This window comes from Eublepharis macularius, chromosome 1 (genome assembly GCF_028583425.1).
Source record: "Eublepharis macularius isolate TG4126 chromosome 1, MPM_Emac_v1.0, whole genome shotgun sequence".
In the NCBI taxonomy this organism is placed as follows: Eukaryota; Metazoa; Chordata; class Lepidosauria; order Squamata; family Eublepharidae; genus Eublepharis; species Eublepharis macularius.
Window position 1 is genome coordinate 90,555,648 of NC_072790.1, and position 19,091 is coordinate 90,574,738.

Here is a 19,091-nt window from a genome sequence, read left to right on the forward strand (position 1 = left end):
ATCGCCTTTGACGATTTCCACTTCAGACTTCAGAAATCCAAAGCACAATCTTACACATCATCAGTTTTCACGCAAAACAAAACCACCGGTTGCTGCAGACAGGTATTTGTTCACAATTAGGGAAAGTCCTTCAAAGCACCTGTGTAGTTCGACATCCTGGATACTGTCGATCCCATCCTAGCTATTCTTACTCGGAAGAAAACCCCAGCAATTCCAACGTGATTCCGAGAACCACGCAGCCTTGGGCAGATTTACTATGTAAATTCCTAAAAGCGGCTTGCTCAGAACTGCCCTCGAACTTGCAAACTAGTCTAGCTTTCAGTACTCTCGACTTTCAAGTCGACGCCATCGGAATCCACTTTAGTCCTTAGCTTTGCCGCTGCCATGTTTTAAGACAACCCATGAATAAACCTGAGAAAATACCCAATATTGTTTTTTTTCTTATTCCTCATAATTCCACCCTTCCAAAGCTTTAGTCTCACTTGTTATAATTTATCTTAAATACACAGAGATTACGTGAAATAGCTTTTGCTCTAAAATTATTGGCACATGGCTTTAACAGCCTGGATCAGGGAATGTATAGTTGCTTCTGAAAGGAGAAGACTCCTGCCCTAGATGTACAAATTTATTCCATGTCAATTTATTCTGCCCCCTCTCCAAAGCACTTTCTGCAATAAGCTGAATAAAATATTTTCCAAGTGCGAGGTTTGGTATTTTCAAAGTACAGCCAGGTCATTAAAACTGGAAGAAAGCCAGAGCTAAAGAACAAAGCCGGTCTCAACAGATTTCTGGTCTCAAACCAGCCCAGTGAAATGGTAATATGGCAGAGGGTTTTTTCCCCTTCAAAAGTGTAGGTATTTTCTGGTGTTTTCCCATCAAGTACCTGCCCAATTTCTGTATGGCACACGCCAGGAATCAATAGAAGTTAACAAGTCCTCCAAACATCCCCCCCACCCAATCTCTTTGTTAATCGTCTTTACAATCGAGCCAAAGGGAAGAGAATTAAAAATCTTTGAAGTCTCCTGGCATACAAAAGGCTCAGCCAAGTAGACTTAAAACACTCCCTTCTCTTCCAAAACTGGTTTGTCGAGGAACAATCGAAGGAAGTAAAATTTATGGAGAAATTATACAGTGGATTTGTCACTTAAAATATCGTAACTGTCTCGGGGACAATCCCCCATGCTGAGGATTAATGGTCCCTCCAGACCTTTGATTCACCAGGGGCTTTTCTTTGCCCTTGACAAATTGGATTTTTAGGAATGGGAAGGTCGCCTGGGCCATTGTTGGCTGCCCCATTCAAAAAAGCCCTTGATTATGCGTTGCGGGGGAGGACAGGGAAAAGCTCCATGTGACCCTCTCGGATGGGTTCGGCAGCTGCTCCAAGAGCCAAACTCTCTCACCGCCCCAACTGGGCGCCCGGAGCACCGGCGTGCCAAGGGAGAGCCCGCGTGGTGCGACTGAAAAGGCGGCGCGCACCCCCGGCCGCGTCACTCTGCGGGCGGAGATAGCGCCGGTGCGGCTCAGCCTCCCGCTCCCGCTCTGTCACTCCAACCCTGGGCGAGTCCGGGGCGCCTTCCTCCTCGCCCAGGCTTTACCCAGAGGCAGAGATGCAACCTAGCCGGACTGCGCCTGCCCTCGGCGTCGCGGCGGAAAGCTGCATCCCAGCTGGCCTGCGCCTGGGCCCGGTGTCCGGCACCTTCAAACTGGGCAAGTACCTGTCCGATCGCAGGGAGCCGGGACCCAAGAAAAAGGTATTGCTCCCGCATCTTGGAGGCAACCGGGAGGGGTGGGAGACGGAGGAAACCCGGGGTCAGGAGGGAAAGTGGCGGTGGGGGGAAGCCTGGCTAGGGACCAGAGCTGCTCCGGGGCCCCCTCCCGTCCAATCACCCGAAAAGCATCGAGGGGTTAGGGGCAGCGTGTCCACACAAGACGACTAAGTTTTGGGCAACCAAGAGGCTGCGAGGATAGGCAGCCTTCCGGCTCTTCTGCGGGTCGTGGCGGTGAGATTGCCGCCTTTGGTCCGCATTTGAGCGGACCTCCTGCAGGGCTTCGGGCTGAAAGGGAAGAGGATCCGGAAGAGGAGAGGGACGAGGGAGCAGAGGGTCGGGGGCTGCTTGGTTCTTTTCGCACCCGGGAGCTGGGATTAGGGATGAAAGCCTGGGTTTCAGAGTAAATAGTCTCCCTCTCTGGCTAATTTCCACCCAAATTGCCTCAGTGTCGGTGAATGCAGGATTCAAATCCATTCTGTGAACGATTTCCGTCAGTTCCTGAAATTAATGCCTTCATCTTTTCCCTCTTCATGTTCTAGTGATATGGATGTCCTCTTTTGAATTTTTCTAGATTCATTTGTAATACTTTTTTTAAGGAGAAGGAGGGAAAGTAACTTGGACAAAAGTGAAATCAAATCTAGACGTTCCTAGCAGAGAAAGTGAACTTTGCCATCCAGTTACAGGATTTTTTTTTAAAGCGACAAACCCTAATTTGATAGAGAAACTGGCAACCATCCATCCCAATGCGATTTCCAAAGAGGGGGCTATAGACTATTATGCTGAAGACAAGCAAGAATTTGGTGACACCGAAGAGATTCGTTGCGTCATACGCTTTAATGGACCACAGCCCGCTTCAGCAGGTGCACGAAGCGTTCCTCACCTGGCAGGCAGGTACATACACACGAGAACCAAAGACCAAGTCTCGACCCAAGGCCACGAAATGCAAGGGGAGCCTGTATAAACCAATAGCAACGTGGACAAGAGAATACCAGGGTGGCCCAGTGAAGAATCCGACAAGATTTAGTGTCATCCTAAAAATGCCTCCTTCACTCCTATTCAGCTCTATTCGACCAGGCCTACTCGAGGCGACCCTTTCAGGCACCTTGCGGCTGGAATAATCCCGTCTCTGAAAGATCAGCACTTTTCCAGCAGAGGGGTTCCCCCCTCCCCTTATTAAGCGGATTTCAATTCAGAAGAAAAAAGTGCCAAACCTGAGCAGATCAGCCTAACTGAGGCTCTTTGCCTTTGGCTCCTCAAGGGAGCCCTTCAAGAGGCACAGTCCTGGCAGAACGATTCGTAGCAGGGCCTTTAGAGCCGGAGTTCAGCACAAGGCAACGTTTTCCCCTTTCTCCCTGAGCGCAGAGGCTCCTCTTCTGTTCCGCTCTGATGCTGAATGCTCTTTAATTGTTTTTAAACGCTCTGCCAGCCCATTCAAATTTATTTCTCATCTGGCTCCGTTGGGGACTCCCTTTAGGCTGCCTTTGTTACAGCCTGTTGTTGCCGGGTCATTCCGCGGAGTCGTCCCTCCCTTGCTCTTTCTACCAATGACCAAAAAGGTTGTAAAGGATGAGACGCATTTTGAGGCTCCACAGAACTCTCCGGTTCGCTTTTTCCTCCTCTGCTTCTTCGGAGCGCCTTCTAAAAGCAGGCTGATTATATCACTGAGTGTCCTGCAAAGGTTTGGAGAGAGGCAGCAGGACCATTTGCAAGCTTCAGTGGGAAAGGAAATGCCTTCGATCGCCTTATGATTATTCACATTAAGTGCTTAAAGCATAAGCCCCAAGATGCAGGGGCAGCGCAGCCTAGGCAAAGGAGGAAAAAGGATTGTAACGGGGCTGCATTACAGACATGGCGATTGTTCTATCTAAACCGGCCCATGGAGTTGGAGATTATTGCGCTCAGGGCTAATTCGTTTTAACACCCTTTTGAACAGAGGACGGCGCATCTCAGCACACTTGTTTGGGAATAAGGTGCATTGTACTCAGTTGGACTTACTCTGGCGTAGACATGCGTAGAAAGAGACTACCAGTTATTTCAGGTCCTCAGTATATAAAACAATAAAGCCCGATCCGCCTCTCGGATAAAGCCAGTGACACTGACTCCTGCCTACGCTGATTTGCGTTTTGATTCGAGAGGAGTGATAGGAGGGGCACTCTGCTGAAACCAACAGGACTTCATTCCACCTACATGGGGCTGGGATCCTACTGCCAGCTACAGCCACTTAAACCCAGTTAACTATTTGGACTTTGAAGGAATCGGCTGTAACATTTCCTCAGCTGGAAGAAAGTCACTGCCCTAAGAGCAATTATTCGGAAGAGCGCTCGAATGAAATAAAGGACAAACAGACGCACATCTGTCTATGTAGTTCTGATTAGATTGTCAACCAGGTTACGAACTGAGAGCCTGTGCCTGTGTTCTTGGGAGTAAGACCCTTTAAACTCAATAAGACTGACTTATGAGTAAAGATGTACATTCCAGTCCCGCCCTCACTTGCTCCGTATACAGAACCCGTCAGTTACAAAATAAAAATACTAATAGTGCCCTCAAACTTCTTTCAAAATAATCTCTTCGCGTTGCAGACGATTGCCCCCCTAAACTGAAGGTAGAATCTAACCCGTAGACTCTTTCACTCGTTTTCAATTAATTGCACAATTCGCTTCCTCGGCTCAGTTCCTGCTGCAGATCTCATTAACTAGGAAATGAACTGGAAACTTTAAAAAGTTGTTTTGTAGGCACCATTTAAGCAAGATAAGCCGGCTGTTTTACTAGGTTGATGGTAAACATGACAGCCGTTGTTGTCCTGTGTTCTAGGTCCAGATGGTGAGAGGGGAACTGCTGGACGAAGCCGGGAGCTCTGCTGGGGAATGGATAGGGTTAATTCGGGCTGCCAGACACGCACAAGAACAGACTTTGGAAGCTATTGCAGACCTACCCGGCGGACAGGTACGGAAACCCTAACCCTCCTCTACGGCTCTGGCTGTGGGTGGCGTGGCGCCTCCTCTGTCCTCAGCCCCAGGCTGGCCTTGCCTCCTGACATTGTCTCTCCCTTCGCATAGATTTTCTACCGGACGCTACGAGACATGCAGCCGGGGGAGGAGCTGACCGTGTGGTATTCGAACTCCTTGGCTCAGTGGTTCGACATCCCGACGACGGCGACGCCAACACACGACGAAAAGGGTAGGTGCAGCACCTTGGTCAGCGACTGGCGCGCGGGCGGCCAAAAATCCGGCCCTTGATATTAACCAACCGAGAGCCATTCCGCTCCATTCAAATCCGTGAGCGATTTGCTTTCGGCTTCAATAGCAACAAGACCCCCCCCCCCTCAGACCAATCTTTAACGTGTTTGCTCGGAAGTCTCTGCAACTGAGCTCCTTTGGATTTGCTCGCTGGTATAGGTCGTAATCTTATTTTCTCTTCTTTTTGTTGTTATGGATTGCAACCCCCTGCTTCTTATAGGCTGGGATTAAAATAAAGCAACTCTTTAGGCTATGCAAACTTGTAAATCAGTAAAAATAAAATAAAAAATTGCATGGGAAGTAAATTTTCTTAGAACTGAGTGCCTGTTAATGTGACTTTCACCTTCTTCCCAGTTTTTAAATTCTAAAGCCTTTAAGAGGTTGATCCTGAATGCTGTGCTTGAGAGTAAGCCGTACTGAAATGAGGTGTTCAATTGGGTTGAAGGTTTTATTAAAACCAATGACGCACACTTCCAAGAAGTCCCGCTGAGGTCAAAGGTTCTTACTCCTAAGTAAGACGTGCAGAGTTAGGACCAGGTGAAAGAAGGCCTAATACTCAGTCAAGTTCTGTGGAGGCACTAGAATCTTCTTAAGTTTTTTTGTTAAAGGGGAAGGGAGAGCAGAGCAGAGGGGATTCCTAGGCTTAAAACTGGACAAATGGAGCTGCAGCTCACTGTTGGTGGCTAGAAGAGCATTAGTTTCAGCCAACAAATGCAGTTGTAACAGCGTAAAGCCTGCCTATTGTGAGAACGTTTTGGGGATTCCTGAAGGGATAAAGTACGAAAAGTTCACTGGCTCCTTATCCCTCTTTTAAAGTGTGAGACGATTCAGGTCACCGGATCTATTCCACTCCCTCTAAACAAAGGTTAATAACTTGTATCAGAAATTGATATATTTCCCCTTTTATGGGAACCCTGGCAGGGTTTTCAGCCCATCGGTTTTCGTTTTTACTTTGGATCTGAGCTTCTTGTTATTTCATTCTCGAGATACCTTTTCCAGTTAACTTCAGTTTTTTCTGGTCCCCTCTCTGTTGACCCCGAAAGGTTTCGATTAAAGCAAGCTAAAACTACACATCCATCCCATTCATCGTCTTTTGAATCTCTACGTTTATCAGCGCCATCCTAAGTACAGTTACAGCCTTCTAAGCTCATTGGCTTCTACGGGTGTAAGTCTGCTAAAGATGGCATGGCATGTAACTGCCTCTGTGGTATCCTCTCCATTACTAGGTGGCCATTACAGATAAAGTGGCATTATAATCACACGCAAATAGCCGTGCACGTTAAGAGACAAATTACACGTTCCTGATTAGAACTCCAGAAAGGTAATTTGGCTGTAAACAAGTCTGTTTGAGGGATAATAACGGTGTCGCTAGGGGAAGAGGGACTTAACGCCGCGCCTTTTCCTCGTTTTGAAGCGCCCCTCCACCAGGCTTACTTATTCCTCGACTGGAAAAAAAGCCAGGTGCAATACAGTATTCCAAAACAGTTTTTAATACTGGAACCCACAGTGCGGCTCATGAGAATTAAGTTGCAGTGTTAGGGGTCAAGCCGATAGCTTTTAGATCCAAACACTTTTATTCGGAAGTCTATTCCATTGATTTTATAGGAGCATATTTCAGAGACTGGGAGGGAGAGAATGCTCTAGCTAGCTGAATCCATTGACTCGCATGGCACCAGGCTAAGTGATCTTTCTCAAGTTACATTTGTGAGACCAAACTACGGCATTTTAGCTAAATTATAGGACTATAAAGACAAACTTTCCCTGACCTGGATGGCTCAGATCAGATCTCCGAAGCCAAGCGGGGTCTGCCCTGGTTAGTGCTTGGATCGGAGACCATGAAGGAAGACCAGAGCCTCTACGCAGAGGCAAGCAACCTTTGAACATCTCTTGCCTTGAAAACCCCACAAGGTTGCCATAAATCAGCTGTGACTTGACGGCACTTTGCACCACCAAATAAAGTCTTAAATTGATGGATGTATTCACATGGATTGCAGATCTGACTTCCTATCTGTAATGGGCTTGAACTTGCATATTCCTGCCTAGGGGTGAAACGGCGGAATTGTGATACTTTTCACCATAATCTACTACTACTGCTTGCAGTAAAAACTAAAAATAATTCCTTGGGATCTTAAACGCGTTGCTTTTCTGAAATGCCATTAATTTCAGTGCACCTGATACAGGTATGATGTATACGTGCATGCGTTTATGTGAGGGGAGAGCATGCTCCAATAATTTCATGGATTTGTCTCAACAATTGAGAGGGTCGCTGGAATATCAGGTGGCTAGCCTCTTGCTCCAGTTATGGCTCAAGGACTGACCCAGGATCGACAGTTTCAGGCGATGGGAGTGGCAGTAAGGGCTGAATTTGCATTAGCGATTGCAGCAAAATTATGGGCAATCCTTTAACACAACATTTGGCATGGTAACTTTGCAGAAGAGTACAGATTATGTATTGCAGGTCAGGGATATAGACTAAAGTGAGTTGGAAGACTACCACTAGGTGAGGTGAAATGTGTGTTCCGCTAAAGTTAAGTCATGGCAAATACACCTCCATGAACGTTTCATTGATATCTCCAAACGGCGGCTCAACCATAACTTCTATTATACAGCGACTCGGAAGTGCAGTAAAATCCTTACAGACAGGAAAGCTCTCATTCTCCTTAGGTTGTCTCCTACTGAAACGTAGGTAGAATTGCAAGATTCAGGTCCAGCAGCACCTTAAAGACTACCTAGATTTCTACGGTATGAGCTTTCAAGAGTCAAAGCTCCCTTCCTCGGATACCGAAAGGTATCTTTTTTAATTTTGAGAAATTAAACCTTGAGAAATTCGTGTGTGTGTGTTTAAATAATAATAGAGGAAGGTGGTCCCAGCACAGAATACTGGCATTGATAATGAGGAATCATGAGAGAAAAATGACAACGCAAGAGATTAATGATAAATATCTAATACAAGAAAACTCCTCGGGGAAGGGAAACCAGGGCCAAGAATGGGTGAGGATGCACCCCGCCGGGTTCCTGCAGTTCCAGGACTTTCCTTGCCGTGACTACAGTCACTCTACTATGACAGTCTTCTCTGCATGCTGTTTGGAAAACAACGGAGAAGAATCTATACATGAGTGGGGACCACCTCACCAAGAGAGACAGAAAGGTGTAGGCTACAAATTGGAATAGTGCTTGGGTCCTACCTGGTGAGAACAGGTCCTAGGCAGGTAACCAGTTTAGTGTAGTTTGGTGTAGTGGTTAAGAGTGCAGGACTCTAATCTGGAGAACCGGGTTTGATTCCCCACTCCTCCACTTGACGCCAGCTGGGTGACCTTGGGCTAGTCAGGGCTCTTTCAGAGCTCTCTCAGCCCCATCCACCTCACTGGGTGTTTTGTTGTGGGGATAATAATACCATACTTTGTAAGCAGCTCTGAGTGAGTCATCCAGAAGGGCGGTATATAAATCGAATGTTGTTGTTGTTAACCAGTTTGACAGTGCCATTGGTGCACAATAGACAGAGCATAATGTCAATCGTAACTTCATATCTCAGATGGGACGAAAAAATCATCATAACTTGGCTTGCTGGAAAATCCACAATAGAAACTCCTGGCCTGGCCTGTTTCCAGTGGCTACCTTGGTAAAGGACACAAGGTTACCATCAATACTGCTATTCAGTAGCAACAGTTACCCATTCTTGTATTAGAGGTAGTTCTGGACATTAATCTTCTATGCGGTTATTATAGTCTCTCATGTTTTACATCAGCTATGTATATATTAACTACTGGGGGTCCTCGAGGAACAATTCTGTGCGTATGCTGGAGAAGGGAATAATTTGGAACTCCTATTCAAACCCTCAATATCTCTTCCTCCAGAGTTCAATCAGTTTGCAACATTAATAGCTATCAGCATTTTGAGAATGTTTTTAGTTCTCCGCCTTTTGGTTATTTTTTAAAAAAAATTATTTCATTTATACTCAGCCTTTCTTCCCCAATGGAGACCCAAGGTGGCTTACATCATTCTCCTGTCCATTTTGTCCTCACAACAACCCTGTGAGGCAGATTAGGCTGAGAGGCTGTGACTAGCCCAAGATCATCTAGTGAACTTCCATGGCAGAGTTGGGGGTTCGAATTCGCGTCTTCCAGATCCTAGCGGGACGCTCTAACCACCACGCTAGGCTGGCTCTTACAGAGTTCGATTTTTATGCATATGTAGTCCCACAATATGTCTGTCTGTGAGTGGCCCCCTTGGGTGGCTTTCCTCCTTTGCACAGGGGACAGCCAGTTTACTGTTAGACAGAGCACTTTTGTTACTGCAGTCGACTTGCGATTATCATCTAAAACAGCCCAGATAACACGCATTCAGTCTGTCACATTAGATACGTCTCTTTTTGGATGATTCCGCAATTACAGGACCTGGGCCTGTGGATCAGACTGAAAGTAAAGCGCTGCTCTCCAACGCTCTTTGAATGTCCTTTGAATCTAAACACTGCAATTGACTGGTCCGAACTGTATGTGGGCAGTGTGAGAAGAAAAGTTTGCGCTTGTTGCAGGGAAGCTTCAGGATAGGGGTGAAAGGAAGGCAGAACATCGGAACATTTGGGCTGGTGTTGTTGGCTTTCTGCATGTCAGAAATAGTAAGCTGGGAAGGGTTCAGTCCAGACCACTAAACTGGTTTAGTCCTGTAGGTACAAGTTGGTTTATTGCAGATATTTTAAAGGATACCTAGAGAGATCCATGAATTGACCTCCTGTCCTCTTCCCATGCTTTGGGGGGCTGTTAATTTGACCAGAGTAGCGTCTCTAGAGGAAGGTGTGTGTGCCCCCTTCCCAGACAGAAATACGCCTCCCCATCCTAGTTGCTATTTATTTGGGGGGAGGGTCTTAAACATTGCAGGAATCCAATAATTGATCTTCCAAGTTGGTATAGATGTCTGTGATGACCATGTGAGGGTTTGGAAGTGAAGGAGGTGTTGGGAGAAATCCCTCCCCCCATTTTCTAAGACCAAGCATTACAGAAGAACACCAAAACGCCAAGGGAGCCCCAACCCACCGAAACCAGTGGCACTTCCCAATAGGATCCGGGTTTCAAGTGTGTCTCCCTAGAATCCCATATTTTAATGTTTCCATAGGGGGCTCAGGCATTTGAAAGCACAATTTCCCTTCCTGATTTCCACTCCTCCTCCTCTGAATGCAGAGATTCCAGCACGGGTAATAAAGTTCCTTGAATGTCCGAGGAGTGCTGGGACGGATCCTAGCCCATGGTCCGGAGCAGGCACACTCCTGGATTACAACATGGCATCCCAGCATCGTTTTAGGGTTTTGTTAAATAGCATTTCATAACTTGTTTCAACCAAGACAATAGTACACTAGTTCAATCACAACCATTTATAAAGTGGTAGTCAATTCAGCCTTTCAATGATATATTGGATATGTGGAAGTCCCGACGATATCAGCAGGACTTGCTTCCCTGGGGTGGATTGGGAGTAGGGTGGCCCATTTCCTCCCTCAGAATAGGCTCGCGGGCAGCTGTTTGGCAGGCAGACACCAGCCAGGTGAACTTTTTCCCAACCCAACATTGGCGTTGAGAGTTTTTATGGCAGCTGCTTCTGGTCACAGGAGCCCCTCTTGAAACACAGAAGCCTGCTTGAAACTGACATGGCAAGCAGGCGCGGGACCCAGGGAATCTGCAGACCAATCTAAACTTCTAGCCAATATGCCACGCTTGCTTCAGAGCCAAGAGGCCAGTCCTACTAACCTCAGGCAGGCAGGCACTCTAATCTTACAGAAATTTCCTGAGGAAAAAATAGCCTCTTTGATGTAAATAGAAGATTCTCTGGGAGAAGAGTCGCTTTAAATCGGGCTGGGAAAAGTCTGCTCTTCAGCCTCCAATAAAACAGGTGTTGGCTGGTTGAATACAACTGAAAGTGTAGGGCAACCGGCCTCACAAAAGTGTTTGACTGGCTCACCTCGGTCGCAGTTTCAACTGGGTGTAATTCATTTCCATAGATCGTAGCTGAGAAAGTGGAAAGGGGGAGGGAGGGGACAAGAGCGCCCAGCTTGGATTTCGGGGTGGTAACTGTTAGCCAACGATGGCAATTAGAAAGCACAGCCTTGACAAGCTTGTCATTGAGAAAGCTTCTCAATCCAATTGCTCGGCTTGTTGGCTCCTGAAGTCGTCTATTCATTCCTCGCAGCCGTTCTACCTGCCTCCCTCTCAGTGTAAGGTAGCAGGAACAGGATTACTGAAGCTGGTTAGACCCCGACAGAAAGGAAACAACCACGGAGGTACCACCCACCCCTAGCTGAAATTGAGACTGTCGCGACTTATCACTCTAAAGGCCACCTACTTCACGGCAAGCCAATCGGGAGGACAAGAAAGAAACCATACTTTGGGGGGGGGGGAAGCGCACGCACATTTTGGACATGGGCTTTCATTATCCACTATGCACTAAAGTGCTCTAAAGGAAGGGAGGGGAGGGGGAGCGACTGAAAGACTTACTTTTCTGCTGCATGAATGAATGAGTTCTCACGGGTTGATTCTTGCTCTCCTCATCTCTTTGAAAGAGCGTTTGCCTTGCTAATTCCCGCAGAAGGAGCTATCCAGTCTCTCCTACGCTTCGGCGGCATCCTTTCCTGAAGGCTTGTGTCATTTTAACTAACGACTGAACCATATTTCCGCCAGCTCCTTTTAGAACCAAACCCCCAACCGTCCGTTTTTGTTAAGCATATAAAACTGGGCATACTGAACAGGGGTTAAAGATGTGTAGAATGCTTCTGCTGGGACTGATATATAAAAGCATCGTGTCTGGAAATTGTTACCCCCCCCCCCATTTATGCAGAAGGAAAAGCTGTTTTTGTATTTTGTGGGTTGGAGTCTGTATTGCAGTATCATCTTTTCGTTCAGGCAAGATAACTTTCGACTTTCGATTTGATTGGGTCATTTCTACATATTAGTAAACTCGGTTAGGGCTGCTCAGCCATTTTCGGCCACCATTTTACATAGGAGCATTTTTAAGTAACTTGTTATGAAATTATCCATCGTTGGATAATTCTCTTTCCTTTTCGCTAATGCTCTAAGTAAAAGAGACAAAGTGTGCCTCGTAGTCTCTTGAAGCCAAACGGAGGCCATTTCAGTTTGTTCCGCCTTAGGGAATGTTAAACGTTTAAGGAGGAGGGCACAAAGAGGATTGTCTTTTGAATGGGCCCATTACTTATGGCCCTGTACGTATAGGATATTGTCTGGTCTGGTAATGAGGGGCTCATGAACATTCGATTGGCCTTTGTTTAGCTGAGTCAACTCTCTGACATACGCTGCTTATTCTGCAAACGTCAACAGATGGGCCGCCGGACACAGAAGTTCAGGCAACAGCTGCTCGCGTTTGCCTCTTCCTGGAGTCCAGAGACGGGCCAGTCAGGGGCGCCTACTTCACTTAGACTGCTCTTACATACCGGTATAAAAGTGCTTAGCAGGCAGCTGTGGTTTCCGTGCCCTTTCAGTTCCTGCTTCATTAATCCCCAAACTGCTACTTTGGTTCTTCATGCCCAATCTCCTTGCTTCTTCACACACCTAAAAGTGTAGTGGGGGGAATTCATTTCTCGATCTGCTTTATCTATTTCCCTTTATAACTCGGAGTAGAAGTACAAGTGAGTGCTTGTTTAAATCTGTTTTACTTTGTGCTAAATTTGGGCTCCAACCAGAATACAAAAAAGTCACCTTATTCTAATTCTGAAAAACGATTCCGAAATAGTTGTGAATTATATGAAACCACAAGCAGTGCTTGACAAATGTACTGCGGCAAAAGGCAGAATCCTTAGCCAGAACCCACTTTGTCAAATTCAAATGGGAAATGCAACTGAGGAAACTTGTCTCACAAACGCTGATGCCAGTATACATTTGCTAAGGTGCCACAAAACCCTGTGTTGTATTGGCCGTAACAAACTCACAATGCAACCCTATGCAAAGTTACTTCAGTCTAAGCCCACTGAAATAAATGAGTTTAGAAAGGAGCAACTGCATCAGCAATCGGCAATTCCACTACAAATAGATAGCTTGTATATTCGCTTTCTCACTTATTAAAGGCTGAAGCCAGTACCAGAACTGGCCTTGAACTGGGGAGGGGAAGATCCGATTTTTGACACCCTGACCCCAATTGCGAACAGCAGCAATAAGGACAAAGGCAGATCAGCTTTACCTGATCTTATTCTTTTGCTTTTAAAAGAATCTTGTTCTTTTAAAAGCAAAATGTGGAAGTTCTTCGACCCGAAACCACCTCCCAGTTCAACTTTATACTGTGATCGAAAAAGACGTTAGGGTTACTTATTTCTCTGGTGCTGATCTGCCTTAAGCCCGGGTACTTTGATTTTGACGGGCTTGAATCAGAATGCAAGCCTCCGCTCGTTCACTGCGGAAACTTCCACGGCAGAGGCAAAGGCTTCTCTGAGCAATCTCTTTGGCCGCACCGCTTTCAGCGCCACGGCTGGAACTCTAGCAAGAGGGTCCCACTGTTTATTCAAATGTTATGCATTTTGAAACTCTTGTGATTTCTTATAGGCGTCTCGCATGTTTAAAAGTCCCTTCCCGTTCAGTCCTCCTTTCCATCCGCCTGTCACGATGGCTACTTTTTTTTTAAGACGAAGAAGGGAGGGGAGGGGCTCGTGGGACTATGACAGTGTTTTGCGGATGATCACCTCGGCCCCAGTGTTGTGACACCGAACGCAATGCAACATGTTCCCGAGAACACGCCTCACTGTTCTGTTTCAAGCCATAGATTTCGGAGGGCCACCGTTGATTATTATTATTTCTCAGCTTCACTTCCCTCCTTAGACAACATAGCCAGTATGGTGTAGTGGTTAGAGTGTTGGACTATGATATGGAAGACCCAGGTTCGAAACCCCACGCTGGCAGGGAAGCTCGCTGTCTGACCTTGGGCCAGTCACACACTCTCATCCCAACCGACCTCACAGAGTTGTTGTAAGGTTAAAATGGAGAAGAGGAGAATGGAGGAAAAGCAGGGCACGAAGTATATATATACCTGGCAGGGAATTCAGGGGGAGGGTCACCCCTCTGATAGACTGCATTGCATCAATACAAATCATTAACCTAGATCAGGCTTTGGTCCCTGCTGGATTGATTACAAATATACCCTTTTCACATTGTCCTCACAACAAACCTGCAAGTTTCGCACACAGAGAGGGGTACTTGGCCAAAGAGGGTGGGGTGGTTTCACTTGCGCAGATGGCCACATAATCGCATCACCAGCTGCTACAATCAGATCTTGAATGATGTGATCCCCCACATTTCTCCCTCATAAGGAAGAGCAGTCATCGTTGAATGCTGTCTTCTTCTAAGCACCACACCAAGGAGAAATCGCAAAGATTTACTGTGCTGGTTTGGTGATCTGATAGGTTTGATAGAAATGGTCATTCTTTGACAGCGGTTTATTACAGTTCGAATTAAACTGTGAATGGGGCCCGGAAGCTGATGCGTGTGAAGCGACCAGTGTGAGCTCTGATCCTTCCCCGTTTTAGAAGAATATGGGTGTATAACCCAAATAACTTACTTGCTCCATGACTGCCCACATTGGCAGTACTGAATTAAGAGACGCCAGTTCTCCAGCACGTCTTGTAAACCAATATTGTAAAATACAAATTCATACATTTCCCAGCGTTTGCAATGATGAATTATGCCCTATGGCAGCAGCAAAAGCCGCTAGCAAGTGATTACAGACTGAACACTGAGCTAGACTGGAAGCAAAAATCCCACAACCAAATCTTGGGATTTAAGAACCCAGCCTCACTCAGGTGACTAACCACCAAGGCCCGCGCGTCTTAACCAACCACCTGTTGCTTTGTGTGTCTTTGCTAGGCGAGGAGCGCTACATCTGCTGGTACTGCTGGCGAACCTTCAAGTACCCCAACAGCCTCAAGGCCCACGTCCACTTCCACTGCGTGCTCAGCCACGGCCGCTGCTTCCTGGGGCCAGAGCACGTCCGCCCGACCGAGCTCTTCAGCGCCTCACCGAAGCCCGCATCGGCGCCGGCCACTGCAAGGCCCAACTGCTCCGGCGGGGCCCGGGACGCCATTAAGCGGGAATCGCCCCCCTCGCCGCCCTTGGCCAAGGCGGGCGGAGGCGGGCGCCGGGCAGCCAAGGAGGAGCAGGAGCGCGCCCTGGATATGAGCCGCAGCGCCGGGCGCAGCCCAGGACACTTCTGGGGGCTGCTGGGCAGCGCCTCGGCGGGCGGCAACGGCCTGGCCTTCTACCCCGGGGCCCGCTCGGCCTTCAAGCCCGCCGGCTTGGCCAAAGCCGCCCCGTCGGACCCGGCTTTCCGCGAAGAGGGCAAAGGCGGCTGCTTTGGCAAGCTTCTGGGCGGTCTTAAGCCCGGCCGCGCCGGGAGCGAAGGCCCGCTGGGAGGAGCCGGCAGCCCCCAGCCCCCAGCGCCCAAATGCGGGGGCCACGCAGCCGCAGCGCCCGCCGCCGCCGCCGCAGGACTGGCCTATTCGAGCAGCGCCAGGGCCTTCCCGCTCCTCTCGCACTTGGAGGAGGCCTCGGCCTTCAAGCACGTGGAGCGCGGCCTGCACGCCAGCCTCTCGCCGCCCGCCAGCCGCTACCCTCCCCTGCCCGGCGGGGCCGGCCTGCCTCTGGAGCGCTTCGCCGCCCTGCCGCCCTTCGACGGCCTCAAGCCCTACGGCGCCGCCGGGGAATGCAGCCTCCCGCCCTTCATGCCTTTCACGCTCTACAACGGCGAGCTGCTCTACGGCGCCCCCTGCTACCCGCTCAAGCTCCACTTCGGCGGCCTCCTCAAGTACCCGGACTCGGTCTCCTATTTCAGCGGGGCCGCCGCCGCCGCCGGCCTCAACGCGGCTGAGCTGGGCTCCCTGGCCAGCATCGACCGCGAGATCGCCATGCACACGCAGCAGCTGTCGGAGTTGGCGGCCGAGAAGAGCCGCAGCCGCCTGGAGGGCCTGCAGCCAGCGCCGGCGGGCCCGGCCCACGGGAAGCCCAAGACGGGCCACCTGTGCCTCTACTGCGGCAAGCTGTACTCGCGCAAGTACGGCCTGAAGATCCACATGCGGACGCACACCGGCTACAAGCCGCTCAAGTGCAAAGTCTGCCTGCGGCCCTTCGGCGACCCCAGCAACCTCAACAAGCACATCCGCCTGCACGCCGAGGGCAACACGCCCTACCGCTGCGAGTTCTGCGGCAAGGTGCTCGTCAGGCGCCGGGACCTGGAGAGGCATGTCAAGTCCCGCCACCCCGGGCAGAGCTTGCCCAGGGGCGGCGGAGAGGACAGGGGCGAGCCCGGCCAGGACGCCGCCGCCGCTGCCGCCTACGAGCCGCAGGAGCCGAAGACGGACAACGAGAGCGACGTCGACGTCTGCTTCACGGACGATCAGAGCGACCAGGACTCGGGCGGCGGCGGCAGGGGCAAGCCCTCGCAGTGAGGGCGAGGCAGGCTGGGCGCTGCTGGGACTTCCTCCGCACAAGCGGCTGCTTCCCTCAGTCACATCACACTCTGGGGCCCACACTATTAAAGAAAGACCAACGCTTCAAAGCCCGGCTTCACTTCCAAAGCAGAGGGACACTCTTTGAGGTCAATGGGCTTCGAAGCGTGTCCCTCTCCTTCGGACGGCGAAGATCCTACGCGCATGTCCCTGGGAGTAAGCCCCCTTAAAATAGTGGGGGCTATTTCTGCATAAACATGGTTAGGATTCCGAAGTCCCAGATCCCACCTGGGTTCAAGTCCGAGACTGAAGGAAGGAAGGAAGGAAGGAAGGAGGCGGGTCACTCGACGGTGAGGTTAAATCCGAATACTTCCCGACACATTACTTGGCAGTCGTTTTCAATAGGACGTGTTTGGGCAGGATGTTAGAGGCTGGTGTTTGGCCGATTCGTGTGCGACCTTTACCGTGCTGCTGAAGCTTACTTGGGAGCGAGCCCCAATGAAATAATTGAAGGTTACTCCCGAGTAGGGGACGATGCTGCCAGGCCTATCCCATTGATTAAAAGAAATGGCGCCAACTGCTGGTTAAGATCGCAGCCGTACTCGGAAGCAAGCTTTGTCGCAATTAATCGGCTTCTTAAATAAGCCTGTTGAGCACGGGCGACGGCAGTCGATTTCATTCCAAGTAAATGAGTCCCGGGCGAAAATGTCGCCTGCCTACGTGCTTCTGGAGCTTCGCAGGGATGCGCAGGAAGGACACTCTATACGGTGGAGTGCGTTGATCCCGTTTCCTACGAACCGAGAGAGGCACCGGGGGCTCGGGCCTTTTAGCAGCCAATTCGTTTTCTATCTTTGCACCTTTCTACGGTGGCGACTGTGCCTTGCGGGTAGGTTGGGGGTGGATAGAGAGCATTTTGTTTCGCTTGTTCTCCCTGGCTCCAAGCTCTAGTTAAATAAGATGAGGCTCACTTTTGCAGCCAGATGGAGATCGCAAGTGGCATCTCTGCACTTCCGGTACACTTCAGTACATAATCAGGTCTAAACATCAAAAGCCCCATGAACCACAAATCCTCCCTGATCCCAAACACATTTACAGCTCTGTGCATTTACTTGGAAGTAGTTTTCATAGATCTTAATGGGCTTCCTTCCAGGGGAATAGGGTTAAGATGGAAGTAGTTATAATAAATGCAACTGACTTCCAAACCAGGCTGCAATCCTAGCCAGACTAATGGGAGATAAAACGTAGTCGAAGTCAGTGAAGTCCTGCAGCGCCCAGGAAGGGAAGGATGGGATGCGGGAACAGAGACCCCATTTGAAATTTATTTATAGCAGAATAATATTTGAGCAACGCTTGTAAATAAATATTGAAGCATGGATCATAAAAGCACGCTCTATATCATTTTCGAAAAGATTTTTTTTGTTTTGTAGACAACATATGTGGTGTATGCTTGTTTTATAATGAACGATGTACAGTGGATACAGTATTTTGATCTTGGTTGCAGTTTGTCGAGATTTTTTTAAAAAAAATAAAGTTATCGACAAACTGCTGTCTGTCTGGTTCACTGAAAGACTGAGTTTTTTTCCCTTTGTGGCAATGCCACTTGGAATCCTCGGGTACAAATGCCACGGCCCGCAGTCCCATTACATCGCACCATTTGTGCGCTAAGGATGCCATCTTATGCGCTGCTAGGGCAGAGTAGGTGATGTTGAACTCACCCGGACTTACCTCAGCATAAGCATGCACAGGCCGGTTTCACAGAAATCAAGGAAGGGGGATTATGTTTCAGTACATTTTTTTAAGGCGCGACCTGTCCATAAATCCTGTGAAGACCATAACCTCCCTTTACATCTCAGAATTTTGTTTCAATCTGGATGTGGGCCGACCGGCTTAGTCCCTGACCAGTTTCGGCTGGTGAGATCGCGTTTACTTCACGCTGATCGTGCTGGTGTATCCGGGATAATCAGTCGCGTTTCTCCTCTAACCAGCCTCTGTTTAACAGATGAGCATTGCCACCCTTAAGGCTGTAGCCCTGCGCACTGAATCTTAACTTTATGGGGATTTAAGTAGCCCAAATCCGCAGCACGTCTGCCAAAAGGCAAGAATTGCTCCTGTAGCCTTCCTGAGTCCCGGGGACTTGGAGTGTGTTACCTGTCGACTGGTACTAGACAAGTCCCATTGATTTCAACGAATCTCCCGCCTGCCCGCCCCCTGTCGGTGTGTGGCAACTTTTAAACCAGGCAATTTGGGAAACTTTCACAGCCAGGAAACCTGATCTGCTGGTGGTGATGGTGGTGAAGAGGGGAGGGTGGGACAAAGCTGCTTTCGATTAACCTTTACATTACCCGCAACATGAAAAGAGGACCCATACTTGTTCTTATTGACCTATAAAGCCCTATGCGGACTGGGCCCAGCATACCTTCCCGACGCCTCTCCCCATATGTTCCCCAGAGGTCCCTTCGATCAGCCACTAAGAACTTGCTGATGGTCCCTGGCCCCAGGGAGGTCCGCCTGGCCTCTACCAGAGCCAGGGCCTTCTCAGTTCTGGCTCCGACCTGGTGGAACTCTCTGTCTGAGGAAACTAAGGCCCAGCAGGATTTGTTATCTTTCTGCCGGGCCTGCCAGACGGAGATGTTCCACCGGGCATTTGGTGGGGGCTAGGCTGAC

The 19,091-nt window shown here is 49.1% G+C and overlaps 1 protein-coding gene across 1 annotated transcript; it reads left to right on the top strand.

The window, feature by feature from the left end:
- Positions 1-1,607: 1,607 nt before the first annotated feature.
- Positions 1,608-16,427, top strand: PRDM13 (PR/SET domain 13). Its single transcript, XM_054971503.1, has 4 exons — positions 1,608-1,751; positions 4,581-4,712; positions 4,826-4,946; positions 14,851-16,427. The coding sequence occupies exons 1-4, from the start codon at positions 1,608-1,610 to the stop codon at positions 16,425-16,427; spliced, it is 1,974 nt and encodes a 657-aa protein (XP_054827478.1).
- The last annotated feature ends 2,664 nt before the right edge of the window (positions 16,428-19,091 follow it).

Coding starts and splice junctions, on each gene's coding strand:
- PRDM13 (XM_054971503.1), top strand. CDS start 1,608: ATGCAACCTAGCCGGACTGCGCCTGCCCTCGGCGTCGCGGCGGAAAGC. Junction 4,713..4,825: donor CAGACCTACCCGGCGGACAG/GTACGGAAACCC, acceptor CCCTTCGCATAG/ATTTTCTACCGGACGCTACG. Junction 4,947..14,850: donor GCCAACACACGACGAAAAGG/GTAGGTGCAGCA, acceptor TGTCTTTGCTAG/GCGAGGAGCGCTACATCTGC.